Source organism: Zalophus californianus, chromosome 15, assembly GCF_009762305.2.
Source record: "Zalophus californianus isolate mZalCal1 chromosome 15, mZalCal1.pri.v2, whole genome shotgun sequence".
Taxonomy (NCBI): Eukaryota; Metazoa; Chordata; class Mammalia; order Carnivora; family Otariidae; genus Zalophus; species Zalophus californianus.
The window spans coordinates 32,273,807-32,293,284 of NC_045609.1; the positions used below are offsets into that span (position 1 = coordinate 32,273,807).

The window sequence follows — 19,478 nt, forward strand, 5'->3', positions numbered from 1 at the left end:
AAAACAACACAGCTTATGCTCAATAAGTCCTTTTGATGTGTCACGCACTGCTCTGAACAATTTGGGCATATAATGTGTCTAACCCTTCCGTTTTGCAGATAAGGAAACTGAGGCCCCGAGAGGCTAAGGAATGTGCCAGAACACAAGTGCAGGGGATGGCTGTCATTATCCTTAGTGCCATACACCGGAGCCGATCTAAGCTAAGGTGGCCGGCCCCATGCTGCCATGTGATTCCTTTGGCTCCTTTTGAAAGGTCTCCGGCTGAATCACAGAAGCTCAGGAAAAGGGAGGTGACTCCGTTTAGCACCGTTCTGTGAGCTAGGTGTTTTATATTTCTGTTGGGAGGCAAGAGAGCATAGAGCGGTGGGCCAGCAGCAGCCCCTGGGAACGTGTTAGAAATGCACGTTTTCAGTCCCCACCGTGGACCTGCTGAGGGGGGCCCGGGGGTGTAGGAGGAAGGCCATGGTGCCCTGGGTTTGTCCATGCCTCCAGGGGATCCTGGCGCATGCTGCAGTTTGAGAACTACCTCCGTGGAGGTTGATGAGTAGGGGCTTAGAGTCGGGGAGATCCAGATATAAGGGCCAACAACCCTGCTCTGTGACCTTGGCCAAGTTACCTAGCCTCTCTGTACCTCAGTTTCCTTACCTACAGCGCCGGGATCCTCATAAGAGTACCTGCCCCAAAGATTATTGGGAGTATTCAGTTGGATGCTGTATGCCAAGTGTTCTACATGGTGTCTGGGAGCGGGCTGGCCTGTAAATGGCCGTTGTTACTGGTTCCCCGTGTGACCTGCTATGACTCAAGGCCGTGGGAAAGGGAAGGTGGGTCTGTGTGGCCAGGGAAGCCCATGAATCCCAGCTGGAGTGCCGCTCTCCCTCCAGAGCAACTTAGCAGAACCGAAAGTGACCCCACTCTCCTGGGGCTGCAGGGTCCAGGGCAGCTGAGATGGACATCTCCCACCAGGCTCGCTCCCTATCTTTCAGGAGCCTTCAGTGTTAACCAAAGAGACCCATGAACTGCATGAGGCTCTTTTCTCCTCCCCTTTCTCAGGGAAAGAGCAAAGGCGTCTCCAGGGAAACCAGGTTTGAGAATGAGTAGGGAGACAGGGCCGTCTCCAGACCCTGGGCTCTTCGCCTCAGGGCCCTCAGCTGCACGCAGGTGGCCTTGCAGTTTCCGGGAGTGTGTCTTGGCTCTTGTCCTCACCACCTGCGTGTTTTTGAAGGCTCCTTGGAGGCCTCTGGGGAGCCCTGTGCTCCTCATCCATGCCTTTCTCCCCAAGAGGAGTCTCCTGGGGCCAGGCCAGGCAGAGAGCACAGCCCCACCCCCAGGCTCCTGGAGAGAACCCTCCCACCACTGTCCCCAGGTCCCCTGAGCCATCCACATGCCTTAGTGTCATGTCGGACTTGCACACCTCTGGCCCCATCTCTGAGAAGTGAGCACAGTTGGGCTCATGATATTGTGTACATTTTACAGACAAGCCAAGGCCCCAGGAGGTGAGGCAGCTAACCTCATCACGCAGGAACCATTCTGGTGTTTTCCTTCCACGGAGCCACACCTCCCCCCTACCTCTTTTCCCCCTGACTTCTTTATCCCGCTGGAGAAATGCATGGAAGATTGACACGTTGAGGGCTGTCACATAACGGGCTCAGGGCCATGGGACAACTCCCCTGAAGTGACACGGTGGCAGAGCTGAGGTTGACCCAGGTCCTGCTTCCTCTAGGGCCCGTGCTCTTCTCCATGCTGTGTTTCAGGCTCTTTCCTCCCCTCTGCTCTCCCTGGGGCCCAACTATACGCCCCCTCCCCAGAGAAGAGCCCTGTCATGGTGCATGTGGGTCAGGCACCTGCCCTCTCACACTTCTCTGGCTCCAGCTCAGAGGTCAAGGTGAGCAGGCGGAGCCCTGAGCCAAGGAGGCCCAGGGATTACATCAGCAGGTACAAACAAGGAGGCAGGAGCAGGGCTGGGAGTCCCACGGGGCTGAGGGTGGAGCTCCACCTGCCCCACGCAAGTCTGTTTCCTTCCCTCCTTCCAGCTTGCATCAGCCTTTTATAGCTCCATGTCATCACTGAGTGGGTCATCACTGAGTGGGCCCGGGCAGTGGCTGGGAGGTTGGGGCAGGGTGGGGAGTGGGGAACCTGGCCGGCACCTCGAACCCAGAGGAAAATCCTTGAGCTATTGGTCAAAATGTCAGCCAGGGACACTGGCAGCCCCAGGAAGGCACAGCCACCATTTCTTACTGCAAAAAAGCAATAATAAAACTTAGAGCACTGGGCTGCCTACCTGGCAAAATAGTTTCACACTTCTGACCCTGATGTTCCCGACAACCCGAGGGGGGCAAAGCAAGTAAAAGTGGCCCCAGGTCCCAGAAGGCAAGAGTGAGGCCCAGAGGGAAGTGGCTCACCCAGGTTTGCTTCACGAGCAAATGACAGCACCATGAGTTTCAGCCCGAGAAAAATACAAAGGATTATAGGGACCTGGAGAATGAGCACTCCCTCCAGTAGTCGAGGTGGAAGTAAGTCAAAGCATGCTTCCTGGAGGAGGCGGGCTGGCTCCCTGACTGAGAAGGAGGGAGCTGCAGACAACAGCTGTAGATTTATTTCTGCACTGATGGTGGGTCTGCAGGCAGAGGGACATCATTGTGGGGCTAGGCTGGAGGCAGACGAAGCAGGAGTCTGAGAGTCAAGATGTGGGATCCTTAACCTTGAACTTTGGCAGCAAGCTTCCCATGGGTGTGACTGAAGCTTGGCCAGAGCTCTCCAAGGCCCTACCGTAGGTGTGATCAAGGGGAGATGAGGACGTCTGATGAATGAATGAATGAGTGGGGGTGAGTCCCCGCCCACCACCCTGTCTCCCTTGACATGTGCCTGACCAGCCATATGGGTCTTCCCCTTGGCCTGTGGCACCTGTCTCCCCACAGCTCCAGCGCTGACTACTCAGCTGTTCACCCAAGGCCAGGACCAGGGTCTTCCCCACCGGTGGAGCCAGAGAGAGGCAAGGGTAAGAGCACTGGGCTGGCTGCCAGGATGCCCACGTTCCAGCCCAGCTTTGCTTCCCACCTGCTCTGTGACCTGAGATCAGTTGCTCTGACCCCTGGGAGCCCAAGTCTCTAAGGTCTGCCTCCCTCAAGGCCCATGGAACCTTGGCCTTGCGGAAGAAGCAGAACAGCAGTATGGGTGAAGACCGGGGATGGACGCCACCTTCCCTCGATCCTGGGGCCTGAGCGCAAACCCAGGTGGATTCCAGGCTCGGAAAAGGACAAGGAGGAGCCCCCGCCCCGTTCCCCTCGTCTTCCATGGCCGGTGCTCTCAGCTTTCTCTTTCTCTGTCCCTCTCCCCCTGACTCACCTCTGCCTCTCTTCCTCTCTCCTGCTTTGTCCCAGGCCCCATTTCACAGATTGGCCAAGGCCAGAGCCCGCCGCCCTTTTTCTCCGGCCCTGCTGTGGTTCCTTTTGTGCGAACGTGATGCCCACATACTGGGGTGGCTGCAGCCACTGACGGGCGGTTTGCCCTTGGACAAGTCATTGCTCCTGTCTGGAAGGAAGGGCTTGGCCTCAGGTCTGAGGGCCCCGTAGCCCAGGGTCTGAGCTGCCTCCTGGTGCCTGCCAGGTGGCCCACAACCAGCACTGGGGCAGGGTCTGGCCAGGCGTGGTGATGGTGCCGAGGGCGGCGGGCAAGGATCATAGCCGATTTTCTGCTTTGCGGTGTGTGGGCGTTTGTCTCCCCTTTGCGAGGAGGGGTTGTTGAGCTCTAAGAACAGGCCTGACCCTGGCCTTCCCAGGAGGGTATGCAGACACCTCGCCTGGAAGGACAGCAGGGACATAAGTACACTGCTGTACCCATGGGCTTGTTCACTCTTCTGGGGGACAGAGACAGGACCCCGGGCATCTTTCTGTCTAGCTCCCAAATGTGCCAAGCCAACCTGATGTCATTGCCTAGTGGCTCCCCACACCAGCCCTGCATCCTGCCGCTTCTCCAGCGACCCGGGATGCTGTGCCGGGGAGGGGGGGGCAGTCAGCCCAGCAGGCCTGTGCCCTGGACGTGTAGAACTGTGCTGAGTGCCACAGAGATGCCTTGTGCATTTGGCTTGTGGTTTCAGTCTTCAGTTAAGGACCTTGCAAGGGAAACAGAATATACACCTGTATATGGTGGCAGTTCAGTAACAAAGTATGTGTCCTGCCTATAAAAGTCTGAGAGGACTGATGTCCTGTGTAAATTCTGGTAAGCTGGGGGGTGGGAATGGGTGGTTTTTATTTTCATTCTTATTTTTTCCTAAATGGTCATCAGAAAAGGCCAAGGGGGTAAAAAAGTGTTTTCATTAGAAGGAAAAGGAGGATTTTTAAAATAAAGTTCCTCCTCCTGCCCCGGGAGTCTAGAGCCCAGTTTCTCTGTGGGCTCTGTTGCTCAGGTGCGGTGGGATTTTGAGGCCAGGCCACACCCTCTCTGCTCTCCGTCCTCTAGGATTTGATGGTCTCTGAGGTTCCATGGGTTAGCGGTGTCCTATAGGATCGGGTTTCCAAATGGACTGCCTCCCAGGGCTCAGGTCAGCCCAACCTGCGTGCGTCTGTCCCCTCTGGCCACTCCCTCCCCCCTCCACCTGCCACCCCAGGTGTTGGATGAAGTCCTGCATCCCCAGTAGGCCCAGCTAAACAAGCAAACAGGATTTCCAGGTTCTCCAGGATCTTGCCTTCCAGAGAGCAGACCTGTCCAGACACAGACAGGGAACAATCAAATACAGGAAAAAGGTATTCCAGAGAGAGCTGAACACTGTCAAGAAAAACAGACAAACAAGCAAAACAACAGAAAGCCCCAGGACAATCGGGATGGCATAGGGGAGAGCAGAGGAGGATCGGTGTACACGGGGCGGTCAGGGAGGGCCTCACTTGGGAGGGGCAGGTGGCACTGAGATCTTGGGGACAGAGGGTTGCCGCAGGAGTACAGGGAGATTGGGCGGCGGCGCGCGTGCATTCCAGGAGAGAACAGCAAAGGCCCTGTGGTGGGAATAACGGAGGCACGTTCAAGGGGCAGGAAATACGCCCAGGGGCTTGGAGGTCAGTGAGGATGGGTGAGCCTCTGAAGTCAGAGGGTTGGATGCCGGGTGGGACTTCATTCTAGACGCAAATGGCCACTGTCCGAAGGTGCAAGCAGGAGAGGGAGATGGATTTCTGTTTCACAGGATGGCCCCACTGCGAGGTGCGCGTATTGCAGGGGGAAGTAGGGTAAGCACCGTGAGGAGGTCCCAGCGGGAGGACATGGGCTTGGGGAGAGAAAGGGAGGCCTCCCTAGTAGGACTGGAGCAACTCAGACGCACCCATCCCAACTCTGAATGGAGAAGAGATGGCCAAATAGAGGGTCCCCTAGGAGCCCGAGCCACGGCCAGTGCCTTAGAGCATTGACATAAACAGTTCTGAGAAAGGAATCTCTGTCCCAGCCTAGTGGCAGGGATCCCGGGGAGAGGGTGGCGGCCTGTGACCGTGGGTGGGGTCTGCATGTGAGCGTGTGTGTGTGTGTGTCTCAGTGTGATGTCTTGGGGGCTGCACCAGGCTAGCAACAGGTCCCTCCAGGCTAGGATGGATCTCTGTTTGGCTGGGGCGTCCAGAACAAGTCTGGGACTTGTCAGGCCCACAGAGGTAGGGAGGCCAGGTGCTGGGGTGAGGACGCCAAGACCCTCTTCCCTTCAGCAAGCTAGTGAACTCTGGAGAGACTCTATTTGCTCATCTGCAAAATGGGCAGGAAAATAGCTGCCCCCTGCTAATCCCTCAGGGGCATCGTGGGCCAAAGGAGGCCTGTGGTTTAACAAGAAGAGCTTTGGGTTTCTCATTAGCTGTGAGCCTGAGCAAGTCCTTTTATTTCCTTGAGCCTCAGTCTCCTCCTCCGTGAAATGGAACACCTAGTTCACAGGATTATTGTATTGATGATGTTTGTTATCACACTGCATGTTGGTGAAAGGTTATTATCGGGAATGTGATGCATAAGAGGGCTTTGAGCCCCTTGTCTGAGAGAAGAGACGGAAGCAGAATGCCCCCTCCTTAGGGCCCAAGCGTCCAGGCATAGTGACACCCTGGGACCTAGGGCTTGGAAGAGGAGCCAGAAATAAGCCCTAGAGAGGCCCAGGCTGAGGGAGTCCAGTGGCTGAAGGAAAGGTGTGGGAGCAGGGTCTGGTCTCTTGGGTGTGGAATACAGGCTCCCCAGGCACCAGTGAGAGTCTGAGGGTAGGCCCAGTAACCATAGTGTCCCTCCTGACTTTGTAAGTCGTGTGGCCCCCAATAAAATGGGGCCCGGCCTTCATTCCAGGAATCGGTGCCTCCCATCAGCTCCTTCACTTGCCCTCACTTGCTCCTGAGTCCTTCCATTTCTCAGGGTCAGCCAGACACCCCCCTTCAGGATGCAAGCTGCTGTCCCAGCTGGCCATCACGGCGAGGCCACTTCCTGTGGCCAGCACAGGAAGTGATGTCATGGGCACAGGCGGGTCTACAGAGGGTGTGGGAAAAGGGCTGTGCAAGGGCCCTCTTTTGTTAGGAGTAACTCAGCGTCCCCCAAGCCTGCCAGCCCCCATTTGTCATCAGTAACGGCCATTGTAACTGCCTCTGAGGGGGGCCCCAGCCTGAACCCCACAGCCGCCAGAAGCCAGGGCCAGATGGAAGAAGGGCTTTGTGTCCAGGGAGGGGTCCTTCCATGGGGGGTTTATGTGTTTTTAAAACATAATAATAAGTGGGCTCCTTCCCCCCCCAACCCTCCACACTCCCCACTGAGCACATCAGCCTCTCAGTGAATGGAAGAGATTTTCCATGCAGTGGGAGGTCAAGTCTGGTGAGAATCAGCCCGCATCCAGGGGCTAGAGAGACTGTGATTGCTGATGATGAATGTGCCCAGGGTGGGGTGATTCTCTCTCCCTCACCTCCCGCCCGCTCCCCTCTTCCCTCCCAGCCCTGCCCCGTAGGCGTGGGCACTGCCTCAACGCCAGCCAGCCCTGGAGACGCATGGCCCTGCTCAGCTACAGATGCCCACCTCCCGCTGCTGAGCCTAGGGGTCTCAGGGCCGGCCTTGTCACCCGCCTGGGGACACAAACCACTGGGTGGGGGTTTCAAGGACCTCCATACCAAACCCCTGCAGCCTCGTGCTGAGGTCTCTGCGCTGGGCAAGACCAGAGGTGGCCCCGGCTGCGATGGGTGGTAATGAGTTTCCATCCCAGGCAGGGGGAATACAAGGACCAGACATTTGCCCCGAGCCCTGCCCTGGCTGTTGTCTACCCTCTTCAGCCCCGAAGCGGAAACTGCACTCTGGTCCAGCTTGGCTATTGATTTGCTGTGTGATGTTGAGTAGTCACTTTCCCTCTCTGAGCTGGTGGAATGTAGGGCTCCAGGCCCCTCTGATTGTGCCTTTCTATGCTTCTGCCTGTTCTCCCCTTTCTTACAAATGGCCCCAAGAGGTAAAACAACCTTCCTGAGGTCTCCGTGGCAGAGTGGGGATTCGAACCCATCCCTCTCAGGGTCACCATAAGGGAAGCAGAAGCCCTCTGGCTTCCCTGGGTGTCTGGTGATAGTCTCCCTTTCAGAAATGTCTGAACACTAGTTTTAGCTTCTCCCTCCCCTCAGGGGTAGCTCTGGAAAATACAGTTTCTTCACTTTGGTCCTGAAGCTACCTCCTTCACCTCCAAGGGCCTGGCTCCTGCTTATTCTAGTGGCTTAGATGCTGGCACCTCTTAAGCAAGCCCATGGCCTTGACTTCCTCCCTGCCAAGTGGGAGCCTGTGTCCCCACACTGGGCCCTGCCCAGGCCCAGCCCCTGGGAGGGAGCATTCAATCTAGCATAGCTCCTCCTGGCAGGTGGGGATTGGGCCTGGGCTCCCGGCTGTGTTCGGCAGGCTCCACTCCCCTCCTAGGGGCCGGTTACTCGGTCCTGAACACCTTGGGGGACACCAAGGAAGGTGCAGTGTGCTCCCTGCTCTCCAGAGCAGCCACCAAAACTGCTAAGGAACCTTGGAACTGCTGGAAGCAGGGACGTGCCTGCCAGACCCCACCCTGGTCACCCCTCCTCCCCACATTTTAAGTGGGTTGGGAGCAAAATGGAACCTGTCTGTGAGGAAGCCAGGTTGGTGGTGAGGGGGTGCAAAACTGTGTCTCATGAATATTTGAAAGCAGGGCGAGAAGGCCAGGGAAGGCAGCTCCGTACTCCAGAGGAAACACTCTTCTGTGGAACCTCAGAAGTTAAAATTGTAGCAATGGTTGGAACCTCAGACAGTGAATTTCAGTTGAAAGTAAGAAGGACTTTTCTGTTAGGTCTATTCAAAGGAGAAAAGCAGCGGTGAGTTCCCTGTCCCTGGAGGGATGTGAGTCAAGGTTGGATGGAGTGGCTGAGGGGGTGTTGTACAAGACGGCCCTTACAGTAACCTGTCTCCCTATGAATCCACGTCCACGTGACACCACCCGACAAGAGCCCTCAGGCAGCTGTAGGTAAATTGGAAGTGAGGGTTTGAATGGCGCCCACCAGAGGTCCAACCTGGAGGTGCTGGTTGTCCTGGTGAGCTGAGGCCTGGGGTAGGAGGGCCTGGGCTTGGTTGGGAGAGCCTAGCAGCAAATAGTGCTGTAGGACCACGGTCTGTGCGGGGCCTTTGAGCGAGGATTAACAGTGGCAAAAAAAAAGGTGACCACGCTTGAAGGAAATTCGCTTCAGGAATTAAAAACGGACCCAGTGGGATACCGTCCTACACGGACACATTCCACATAAGACACCTTCTAATCTCAACGTGATCAAATCAGAGTAAGACTTGAGAGATTGGTTCCACCAGCTTCTCGGTGTTCGAGATGGGGGCTGTGTGGTCAGAGGAAGGCCAGCGGTGACACCAGTCCCCAGCTGGGGTACAGACCCAGACCTCCTGGCGTTTTCCCGCGTTTGACCGTCTGTGGTTACATCTGTTGGGAGGATGTGCCCTCCTACCCTCGTCTTGGGATAGCCAGGCCATTCGTGTATGTGGCTTTTAAAGGCAGGTTGCATTTTAAATGAGTTGTGCTATTAGAAAAATGCACTTGATGTGGGATATTTTCCCGCCAGCTGGAACTCCAGATCCGGATCTGGCCTGGCAGAAGCAGGCTGTCCTCTGCTGGGAGCTCTTCTCAGTGTTGGAGTCTCCTCTGTGAAGACCTGTAGCGAAGCCAGGGTGACAGGTGACGGGGAGAGTTGGCCCTTCCTCCCACCGACAAGGGGACCTTGCCATGGGGCAAGTCCCTGGGTGCCCCAAGTCTTCATCTGGAAAATGGGAAGATAATCCTCACCTTGGGGGTTGTGGGAAGTAAACTGGGCAAAATATTTAAAGTACCTGCCACATAGTGGAAGCAAATGCCAATTCTAATTCAGAAGTCAGATTCAGGTACCTGAATGCCCGGATTTGCTCCCTCGCTCTCTGCTGCTTCCTGGCTGTACAGCCCTGCGCCAGTTACTTTGTCTCTCTTGGCCTCTGTTTCCTCGTCTGTAGGAGGGGCATAATAATAAGTTTCCCAAACGGTGTGCCAAAGCACCCCAGGGTGCTGCATGCATTCCCAGGGGTGCTATGGGAAATTGTTCATCTTAGAGGAAAGACAGCTGTGCTGAACAGCTTGCTAGACACTGCCACAACTGTTTGCTCAAGATAGCTTTCGATTTCAACATTGTATCACACTTCTGTCCTTCACACAGCATCCTGTCTTTGCAGAGGTGGGATTTGAGCATTTGGAAGTACTCTGAGACAGACAATGAGGGTGGAGGGGCCAGTCTGATTCCAAGACTTGAGAAGCTGTGCCCAAGCAGTGTGCACACCCCCATGACTAGCCAGTGTGCCTCTTTAGGAATGGAATACGAATCTTATTTTTCCTCCGATTTATGGGTATTGGGTTTTTTTTATTTTTTTATTCTTATGTTAATCACCATACATTACATCATTAGTTTTTGATGTAGGGTTCCATGATTCATTGTTTGTGCATAACCCCCAGTGCTCCACGCAGAATGTGCCCTCTTTAATACCCATCACCAGGCTAACCCATCCCCCCACCCTCCTCCCCTCTAGAACCCTCAGTTTATTTTTCAGAGTCCATCGTCTCTCATGGTTCGTCTCCCCCTCTGACTTACTTATGGGTATTGTTTTTTCAACAATATGGCTACCAAGTTGTTAGGAAGGACACACACACACACACACACACACACACACACACACACACACAAGCTGTTTGGCTCTAACTATTTAATAAACAGAACCACTAGGAATTTCTTTTGGCCTTGGGATAAAAATTACCAAGACACTAAAGACCAAAGAAGTTTCAGAAGCTGTGTGTGGGTTGATGCGAGCCTCCGAGAGTTCAGAGGAAAGCCTCAGGCAGAGGAAGCCCCCCGGGGACCCTGAAACTCCATCACTCTTCTCCCTCTAGGCTGGCCCTCAGCTGGGATACCTGTGGAGCCTCCCTCAACTTCAAGGGCCCAAGCCAGGGAGAAGTGTTCACTGATGAGGGCAGGAGCCCAGCCTAGCAATTTTATTGAATTTGCATTCACTGAGCACCTACTACATACCTGGCAAGCGTACAGTCTGCTGGTGGTCCGCCTGGGGAGGAATTCTCAGGTCAGACCTAGTCCTTGTCTCCTGGCAACATCTGAATCCAGGACACCCCGGGGGGTGGGGATGTTGCAAGTAGCTACATCGAGAGCTCCCCTGCTTGGCTGGGCCAGAGAGGCACCGATGAGGATCCCCAGCCGCATCCCTGCCAAGGCCAGAGAGGAAGCTTTGTGTCAGGGTGGAGAGGAGAGGTGGGGCCAGGGGCCGCCAGGCTCGGGCCCTGCTGCACTAATGGATGTCTCGTGTTTACTTTCCTCCGCCGCGTCTGCGCCTGCTTTATAAATGAGCCGCATTAGGGTTATAAAACCAAGTCATAAATACAGTCTGCAGTGCCGCAGAGAGCCAAGACAGCCATCACCTGGGGGCTGGGGGCCGCACGGTTAGAAAGGAGAGCTAGCAGGTGCCTGGACCCACAGGCTCCCATGCACCTTCTCTCCCACCCTCCAGAGGGAGGCCTGGTCCCCCCATCTCACGGATGAGGTGCCTGAGGTCAGTAAGGGCGACTTCAGAACCAGCGGTGGCTGCGTCTGAAGTCTGCGCCCTGCCTCACACCCCCCATACCTGAGACTGAAGCAGGGTGCTCGCAGCAGTTGGGGGTGCTTGGAACCTTGCAAGTGCTCTGCTGCCCACATGCCCTCCTGGCTCCATCCGCTCTCAGGCTGCTGGGAGACACTGTCCAGCTCCCTCGGCACTCTTTCATCTTGCCATCAACTGCCCAAGCTCCCAGAGCCTAGGGGCTGCCAGTCTTCTACCTACAAAGAAGGGGTCTCCCTGCCTGACAGAGGGAAGTGGGCATGGAGAAGCCCCAGTATCCTCAGGGCTCTTCCCAGTTTAGCTGCCCACTGGCCAGGGAGCCTCGGTCAGTCATTACCCCACACGGATGGTCTTCAGTTTCAAAACAAGGACTGTTCCAACCTCGCTGACCCTTTAATGAGAGAGCTCTGAGAGTTGTGGGGTCCTGGCTGGTGTCAGGATGTATCAGGATTCTCAGATGCGGGGACACTCACCATGTTACTGAGCTACTCCAGTGGCAGGCCGCGTGGGCAGCATCCCAGATGCCGGGGTCTGCTTATCGGGTTCAAACCTTGGCTCTACCTCTTGCTAGCTCTGTGCACTAGAGCAAGTTGCTTCACCTCTCGGAGCCTCAGTTGCCCCACATATAAGCCAAAGACTAACATAAGTACCTTACAGAGTTGTTGCAAGAGTTAGGTAAGCTGACTGCATACAGTACTAACAACACAGTACCTAATGCGAGGCGAGCATTAGTTGCCATTTTCATGCAACAGCTTTGCACCTACTATGTGCTAGGCCCCTCCTGGGTGTTCATGCTTATCTAGCTCATGTGGTCCTCGAAACAGCCCAGGGGAGGGTGTTTACCTCCCTGCCATCTTCAGAGACGAAGTAACGCGCTGGGAGTTAAAGGGCTATCCTAGGGTCACACAGAACATGCTAGATGGAGCTGGATTCACACCTTCTTGCGGGCTTCCCCTTCGCTCCCGCAGGTCACACACACACACACTCTACCCGGGACGGATCGCCTGGAGCCAGTGACAACCTCTGCGTGTTCTCAGAGCGCCTGAACCCCCCCACCCCCACCCTAAGTCTTAGCAGGAGCTCCTGGTCCATAAAGAGATGGCATGTTTTGTTCATTCGGCTCTTGGAGAACAGTGTCCCCTTGGCCCCTTTGCACCTAGGGGCCAATGCATGGCCCATCATGGCCTCCTGGGTTAGGGGATAAGTGCCTCCTGGGGCCCCACCCCACTTGAGGGACTGGGTTGTGCAACAGTGGCAGGCCATGGCCGGCTGTGAGGGGCTGGGCGGATGCACACCCCTGCAGTTTAATTCATTGTTCCCTCTGGAGCTTAGCCCCCACCGTTTGTCCCAGCCACCTGACTGTTTGGCGCTTGGTGTTGGAAAGTCAATTTTCATAAGTGGATGGTGAACCAATGGGCTGGCCTGGCCTGGTTTCCCTCCCTCCCAGCACTGGTGGTGGCCGGGCCCTCTCCCTTCCTGTTTGTCTCACCTCATGAGGCACTGTTGTTTCCAGGGAGGCCGATGGGCCAGTGTTCCCCTTTGGCCCCTTGTTGGGGAGGGCGTTGCAGGCACAGCCTATCTGCGTTCCCAGGCTCTGCAGTTCTCTTGTCTGTTGTTAGGGTGGAGGGTGTGGGTTTGGCTGAGGTGGAAAAGGCTAAGGAGTGGGACAGAGTCACAGCCCAGAGGAGGGGGTGCTCTTCGTAAAGGCTGCTGGGGAGGTGGTCTCCCCCTCCATGCTGCTGCCTGCCTTGGGCATTCTGGAGGAGGAGGCCCTGTGCGGGTGCCAAGCTCCAAGGAATCCAGGCCCGGTGCAGCCACCCACCCCACCTCACCCCACCTCATGCCTCTGTGGGTCCTGGTTTGTCTCTCCACTTGCACCAGGCTGGCTGGCCGGGGCTGCAAAGGGCAGCTGTGGCTTCAGGGCAGAGCTGGCCTGCTTTGTGCTCCGGCCTCAGCCCCATTCCAGACCTTCACGTCCTGGGGCATCACCGTGGGAAACTGGAGGGAGGCTCAGTAGGTCCAGTGCAGGGGACACTGGGGAGGGCTAGAGGGGCATCCTTGTCCAGACGGATCACTTCAGCTCTCCAGGCCACCCTGACATCTTGATCTGTAAAGAAGTAGAATCGCCCAGTATCAGAGAGCTAGGACTGGCTCCAAAGCACAAGCTCTTAAGAGCTGGGTGGGATGCGGAAGCTGAGGCCCCCAGGAGTGCCAGACCTTGCCCGGGTCAGAGAGGGCATCCCGGCTGGTCTCCAGCTGCCCATCCCCTCCTCCTAGCCTGCAGCCTCACGGAGCCCACCCTCCCTCCACAGGCACGGATTCTGGCAGCGAGGTGCTCCCCGACTCCTTCCCGTCGGCGCCGGGTGAGCCCCTGCCCCACTTCCTGCAGGAGCCCCAGGACGCCTACATCGTGAAGAACAAGGCTGTGGAGCTGCGCTGCCGCGCCTTCCCCGCCACGCAGATCTACTTCAAGTGCAACGGCGAGTGGGTCAGCCAGAATGACCACGTCACGCAGGAGGGCCTGGATGAGGCCACGGGTGAGCCTGCCCCACTCGTCCGATCACCCCCAAGACACCGGGGCCCAGGGGTGCCAGGGACGCTGGGTCCTGGGCCTGGCTCCACCCTGGGCTCCGTGTGAGACTTCACACAGCCATGGCAGCCCCTGGGCCTCAGTTTCCCCTCTGGGGTTCATCCTGGATCCGTATCTCCCCAACGGTTGACCACATGTCCCCGTCTGATTGGGTTACCAAAGAAAGAGCACCGAATCCTTTCCTCCCCATTTCCAGCTTACATCAGGGAGCAATGGGGAGAGCAACGGGGGTGGGGGGGCAGTGCTAGAGTTCTTACAGGCACGCACGCACGCACATCCAGCGCCTGCTCTGCCCCTTGTATAATGAAGAGGAGCTGCCCTGTCTGCAGCCCTGGCCCCCAGCACATACCCAGAATCCTAGACCATCGTCAGTGTCAGAGGGCCTCTGTGTTTGTGGGGAGTGGTTGTGTCCCCGTTCGTGAGAAGGATGCATCTCCTCCGTAGAGATCAGCTGTTTTCGGTCAAAAGACGAGGTTGGTATTAGTAAGTAAATAACCATAGAGGTGGTGCCAGGACGTAGCCCGGATCCTGAGAGGAAGATGCAAGCGGGGTCCCGGGCACCCCCAGCAGGGCCCCCGAGGCCAGGTGTGGGCTTCTGTGTCCCTAGGCCCCTCAGGGGGTCCTTTCCAGGGCTCAGGCCAGGGAGCAGGGCCATGCTGCTGCTGGTGGGCTGCAGGTGGCCAGTGTCGGGCAGCCCAGCCAGGCGCGGGTTCCCGGGACCCCTCGCCCCACGGCCCGCCTCCGCTTTGGTCTTGCTGCTACCACCTCTTCCCTCACCCTTCTCTCCCTTCTTTTGGAGCCTTCTCTTGTTTCCTTTTGCCTCTCCCGCCTCTCCATTCCCGCCCCGGTCTCTGTCTGTCTTCCCTTATGTCTGTCTCTCTGTCTCCCCCGCCAACACTCTCTCTCTCACTCTCTCTCCTTTCCCCCTCCTCCAACTTCGTTTTTCTGTGAAAAGCTTGCAGGTTTCAGTACCGCCCAGACTTGAAACCATACCCCAGAATGTACGTAATGCCACTCAACTGTATACGTTAAAATGGCAAGTTTTAGGTTATATATATATTTTACCAACATTTTGAAAGAATTTTAGAAAATGGATTTGGAGTCTCATGCTCCCCCAAGATCTAAAAAATAAAATAAGGGATTTTTAAAAGAGAGAGAAAAGAAACGTACCCCAGCTGCTCCCAGGCCCTGGTTGTGTGACTCTGGGACGTCCGTCACCCTCTCTGAGCCTCACTTCCTCTCCTTGTAAACTGGGACGTTAACGGAAGGTCCCCGTGGGGGTGGAACACGGTGGGGCCTGCGTGGTGTTGAGCATAGTGCCAGGACCCAGCAGGCACTCAGGAAACCCCATTTTTTTCTATTCTCTTTCTGGCTTTTTCTTGGCCTCTTTCCTCTTGAAACCTGTCCTTATTTCTCTGTGGCCCTGAGCCCCTCTGGCCCTGATCGGAGGTCAGTGGTGGGGGTCCAGACCGAGCAAAGGGATGGTGTACCCTGCTGGGGCCTCTCACAAACCCTGTAATTACGAGTAATAGTAACAGCATGGCTCCTTCTCCCCTGCTACCAGGCACGCGAGCCCTGCCAGCCCCCGAAATTGGGGCACTCTGGTCCCCATTAGTGACAAAGAATAGACCGGGTCCTGTGGGCACGCCCTGGGTGGCCGTGTGGCTTGGTTCCTCCTCAGCCTCCTGCTCCCCACCCTGGCACTCTTGGAGGCCCCGAAAGAACAGAGGATGACAGCCGGGGGCCAGAAGAGCCGAGACGAGTCCCCCAGCCACCAGCTCATGCCGGGTCGGGACAAGCAGCCCAAGCCTGGGTGTCCCGGCCCAGACACCACCTGCCAGGTGGCCGCCGTGCCGGAGCGGGGCACACCTGGTGCTGGGGCCCAAGTCTGGGAGACTGAAGGTCCTTGTGCCATGTCTGCTGGTGACCATCAGCACGGTGTTGAGTCCCACTGGGTGATGGTTTGTCTGTCCAGCTGTTGGGGGCTTCTGGATGGATGACCCCCCTTGTGAGGGACCCCCCCTTCCAGTTTCACAGCCTGGTGAATGAGGGGCGGGGGGCCCAGCTGTGGTGGCCTGGGCCACGCCGCATCACTTGTCGAGCCAAGACTCCGGGCAGCCGCTGTGAGCAGGCACAGCCACTCCCCCAGGAGTAGCCTCTTCCCTCCTGATGCTCCCTGATGGCAGACCCCCAGCCCCCCCCCCCCCCCGCTTAGATCCCTGGGATTTTCTTCACTGTCTGGGGTCCCAGTGCAAAGGCCATCCCACCCCATGATCCAGGACAGCTAAGGCAATGCACTTCACTGGGAGAGTAGAGCTTAACCAGGGCAAGACACAGATAGCTGATCTCAACCCTGCTCGCACCTTGAGGTGGGACTTCGGGCCTGCCACCGACCCTCTCTGCGTTCACATGTGGAAGGACCCTGGATGAGATCCACATGACCTTCCAGAGTAGATTTGTATTCAGCCTTGGCTGCGTGCTATGGCAGAGTGATTGTCATGCTGAGTGTGTTACTATGATGAGGGAACTGAGGCTCAGAGAGGCTGAGTAACTGAATGAAGGTCACACAGCTGGGGAGTCAGGTTGGGCCCAGAATTCAGACCTGTCGAGCCATCCCACCCTACACTTGACCACCATGCCACAGTACCACGGAGTGTTGGCAATCCTGCCCTTGAGGGGCTTATCAGAACCCATGTGTAAGCATGAGAGGAAGAGCTGGTACACATGGCAGGGAGGAGCAGCTTTAGGGATTCTGAAAATGGGGGTAGTCAGGAAGGGCTTCCTGGAGGAGGAGGCCTCGCTGTCCTCCCACAAGCTTTGGGGAAGAGCTTTGGATGGGCATCCTAATCCAGAAGGGTTCGTTCCTCTTCTAAGCATAAGGGGCTTTGTCGGGGGTTGGCAGGCTGGTGGACCCAATTATCCAGAGAGGCCTCCACGCCCTAGTAGGGAGCTGTTGAGAGATTGGAGGGCTCCCAGGAAGAGGGACCTCCCACCAGCTCCAGCTCCTACCCAGAGAGAGGCCACATGCTGTCTTCACATATTTGTGGAACACCTTTTCTGTGCCAGATCCTGGGCCCCAGCAGTAAACAGGGCAAAGCCCTGCCTTATTCTCCTGCAGGAAATATGTAATTCATACATGACCACATCAATAGATGATACAGTTCCAGAGAGTGGTCAGTGCTGTGGGGAAAACAGACTGGGCAGGGAAAAAGAACTGCACAGCCAGTCGTGCTCAGTGCGGTACTTGGGGTGGGCCAGGGTCAGAGGGGCCTTCCGTCTAGAAGTGAGACCCAGCCCAAAGCTGAGGTGACTGGGAGTCCATTGGGTGCAGGGGGGACAGAAGAGAGTTCTAGGCAGGGAACTAGATGTGCAAAGGCCCTGTGGCTGTGGGGAAGATGCCCAGGGAGGCTGTGGTGGGTAGACGGTGTAGGGCCTGGCGGCCAAGTGGAGGATCAAGGTCTTTGTGTTGTGAGGACTGGAGGCACAGCCAGGGGAGTGACGCAGCATTTGTGCACTTTGCAGAGCACACCCCGGCTTTAGGGCAGGACGTGGCTGGCACGGGGGGCAGAGGGCTTGCGTTAGCCAGGGCAGTCTTCAGGGGAGTAGCAGTGGCGGCTCGGGCCAGGGAAATACATGGAAACGGGAGGCACTTGGCAGAAGAGAGACAGATGTCCCGGTGCCATGGCCCCTGCTTCCCATCCTCAGACCCGCCCCCTGCTGACATCCATCTCCCCCTCTCAGGCCTGCGGGTACGGGAGGTCCAGATCGAGGTGTCCCGGCAGCAGGTGGAGGAGCTGTTCGGGCTGGAGGATTACTGGTGCCAGTGCGTGGCCTGGAGCTCCGCCGGCACCACCAAGAGTCGCCGGGCCTATGTCCGCATCGCATGTATGCTGTCCAGACCCCCCCCACCCCATTCCCCCGGGGCCCCTTCCCCTTGCCCGTGCCCCCCCCCTCAGAGAGGAAGTTCCTCCTCTGTGGGAGCATCCCTGGCTGAATATGCCCACCACAGGGACGTCAGGGCCCATGGGTGCCCACTGAGAAGAAGCCTCCTAGACCCAGAACGGGGCCACCTCTGGCCTCAGGATTTCTAACGGCCCCTTTCACCTACTTCTGTAAAGGGAGCTGCCTGCTTCCGCACCCTCCTGGGTTGTTCTCTGCTTAGTATATCAGAGTCAGGGAGGGAAACCTGTTCCCCCAGGTCCACCCGGTGAGGCCCCACTTTCGTGACAAGGAAATGCCCCAGGTGGAGCCCGTTCCCTTGGTATGCACTCCCACCTAGTGGCTAGAGCAGGGTGCTTCAGGCTTCAGTTCCACCTCATTGTGCCTGGTGACCCCTCTTCCTTCTCCCAGACCTGCGTAAGAACTTCGATCAGGAGCCTCTGGGCAAGGAAGTGCCCCTGGACCAGGAGGTTCTCCTGCAGTGCCGCCCACCAGAGGGGGTGCCTGTGGCTGAGGTGAGCAGGGACGAGCGGAATACTGGCATGGCAGAGACCAGCCAGACTTGGTGTTTACTACCAGCCACGGTGCCTCAGCCTCCCAGAGCTCTCCCCATTTCACAGATGGGAATATCAAGGCTTGAGACAGAGAAGGGAACTACCACCTCTGCAGAACTCAGAATGTGTGGACCCCAGCCAGGCCCTCCACAGGCATAACCCCGAGGGATGGGGCAGAGCTGGGGCAAGATCCCCAAGGGCTACTCGGGCAGGCCCCAGGCTCAGTCTCTTGTAAGACTAAGCCTGTGGCCGAATCCTCCTTCCCCACCCAGAAGCCAAAGCGCCAGCTTTATGGACACCAAAGGGTCTCCATAATGCGGGGGCCTAAACATGATGCACCCCACGTGGCCTTTGCCTTAATGGGGAAGGCGTGCACTACTAGCTAATGCTTATTTTGCACGTACGGGGAGCTAAGTACTGTTCTCCACACTTTCCACACTGCCGTGTTTGATCCTTGCGACAGCCCTGTGGGGTAGATGCTAATAAATGCCACCCTCCGTTTGATGAAATTGAGGCCGTCCAGCTGCTGGGTGGTTGTCACGACCACTGGGTTCTGTACCGCGCAGCGCAGGGCCTGGCCCCTGGCGGGCCTGCCTCACCGTGTCACCACCGTGGGCGACCGTGCGTAGAGCTGCTGCCCTGGTTGTGGCCGCCCTCCCTTCCCCTCCACAGAGGGCCCACTCCCCGGGATGCGAGTGAGTAGGCACCGGGCCCTCACGGCCCCCCAACCACACTCCTGCAGGTGGAGTGGCTAAAGAATGAGGACGTCCTCGACCCCACCCAGGACACCAACTTCCTGCTCACCATCGACCACAACCTCATCATCCGCCAGGCCCGCCTGTCGGACACGGCCAACTACACCTGTGTGGCCAAGAACATTGTAGCCAAGCGCCGCAGCACCACCGCGACCATCACCGTCTACGGTACGGGCCCACGCGGGGGCAGCCTGGCCAGGGGCGCGGGAGAGGCGGGCCGTCTGCCCACTCACCGCGTCCTACCCAGGAGGCCAGCAGGGCCTCGGTGGACAGCTGGGCGGCTGAGGCCCAGAGAGGGGAGGTGCCTTCACCGAGATCACACAGCAAAGCTAGCCGTCAAGTCAGGCCCTCCTGGGTTTGGGGTTGGACCGGGGCCCAGTGAGTATCCTCATGCCCGAGCCTGGCGTCCCAGTAGAGTGAGGAACGGCCACCTAGGCCTGCAGGCTCTTCCTTGCGGTTCCCTTGGGTAGGAGGGGCAGAGCCATAGCTGAGATGCCTCGAGTGTGGTAGAAAGAGCCCTATTTCGGGCTCCGT

At 57.3% G+C, this 19,478-nt stretch overlaps 1 protein-coding gene across 2 annotated transcripts in view; it reads left to right on the plus strand.

Moving 5' to 3' along the window:
* Positions 1-19,478, plus strand: part of UNC5B (unc-5 netrin receptor B) — an 81,875-nt gene that overhangs the window by 47,269 nt on the left and 15,128 nt on the right. For both annotated transcript variants that reach the window (XM_027596516.2, XM_027596517.2), the window contains exons 2-5: positions 13,419-13,643; positions 17,438-17,581; positions 18,047-18,150; positions 18,932-19,112. In XM_027596516.2, the coding sequence (XP_027452317.1) occupies positions 13,419-13,643; positions 17,438-17,581; positions 18,047-18,150; positions 18,932-19,112 (654 nt within the window). The remainder of the gene's footprint in view (positions 1-13,418; positions 13,644-17,437; positions 17,582-18,046; positions 18,151-18,931; positions 19,113-19,478) is intronic.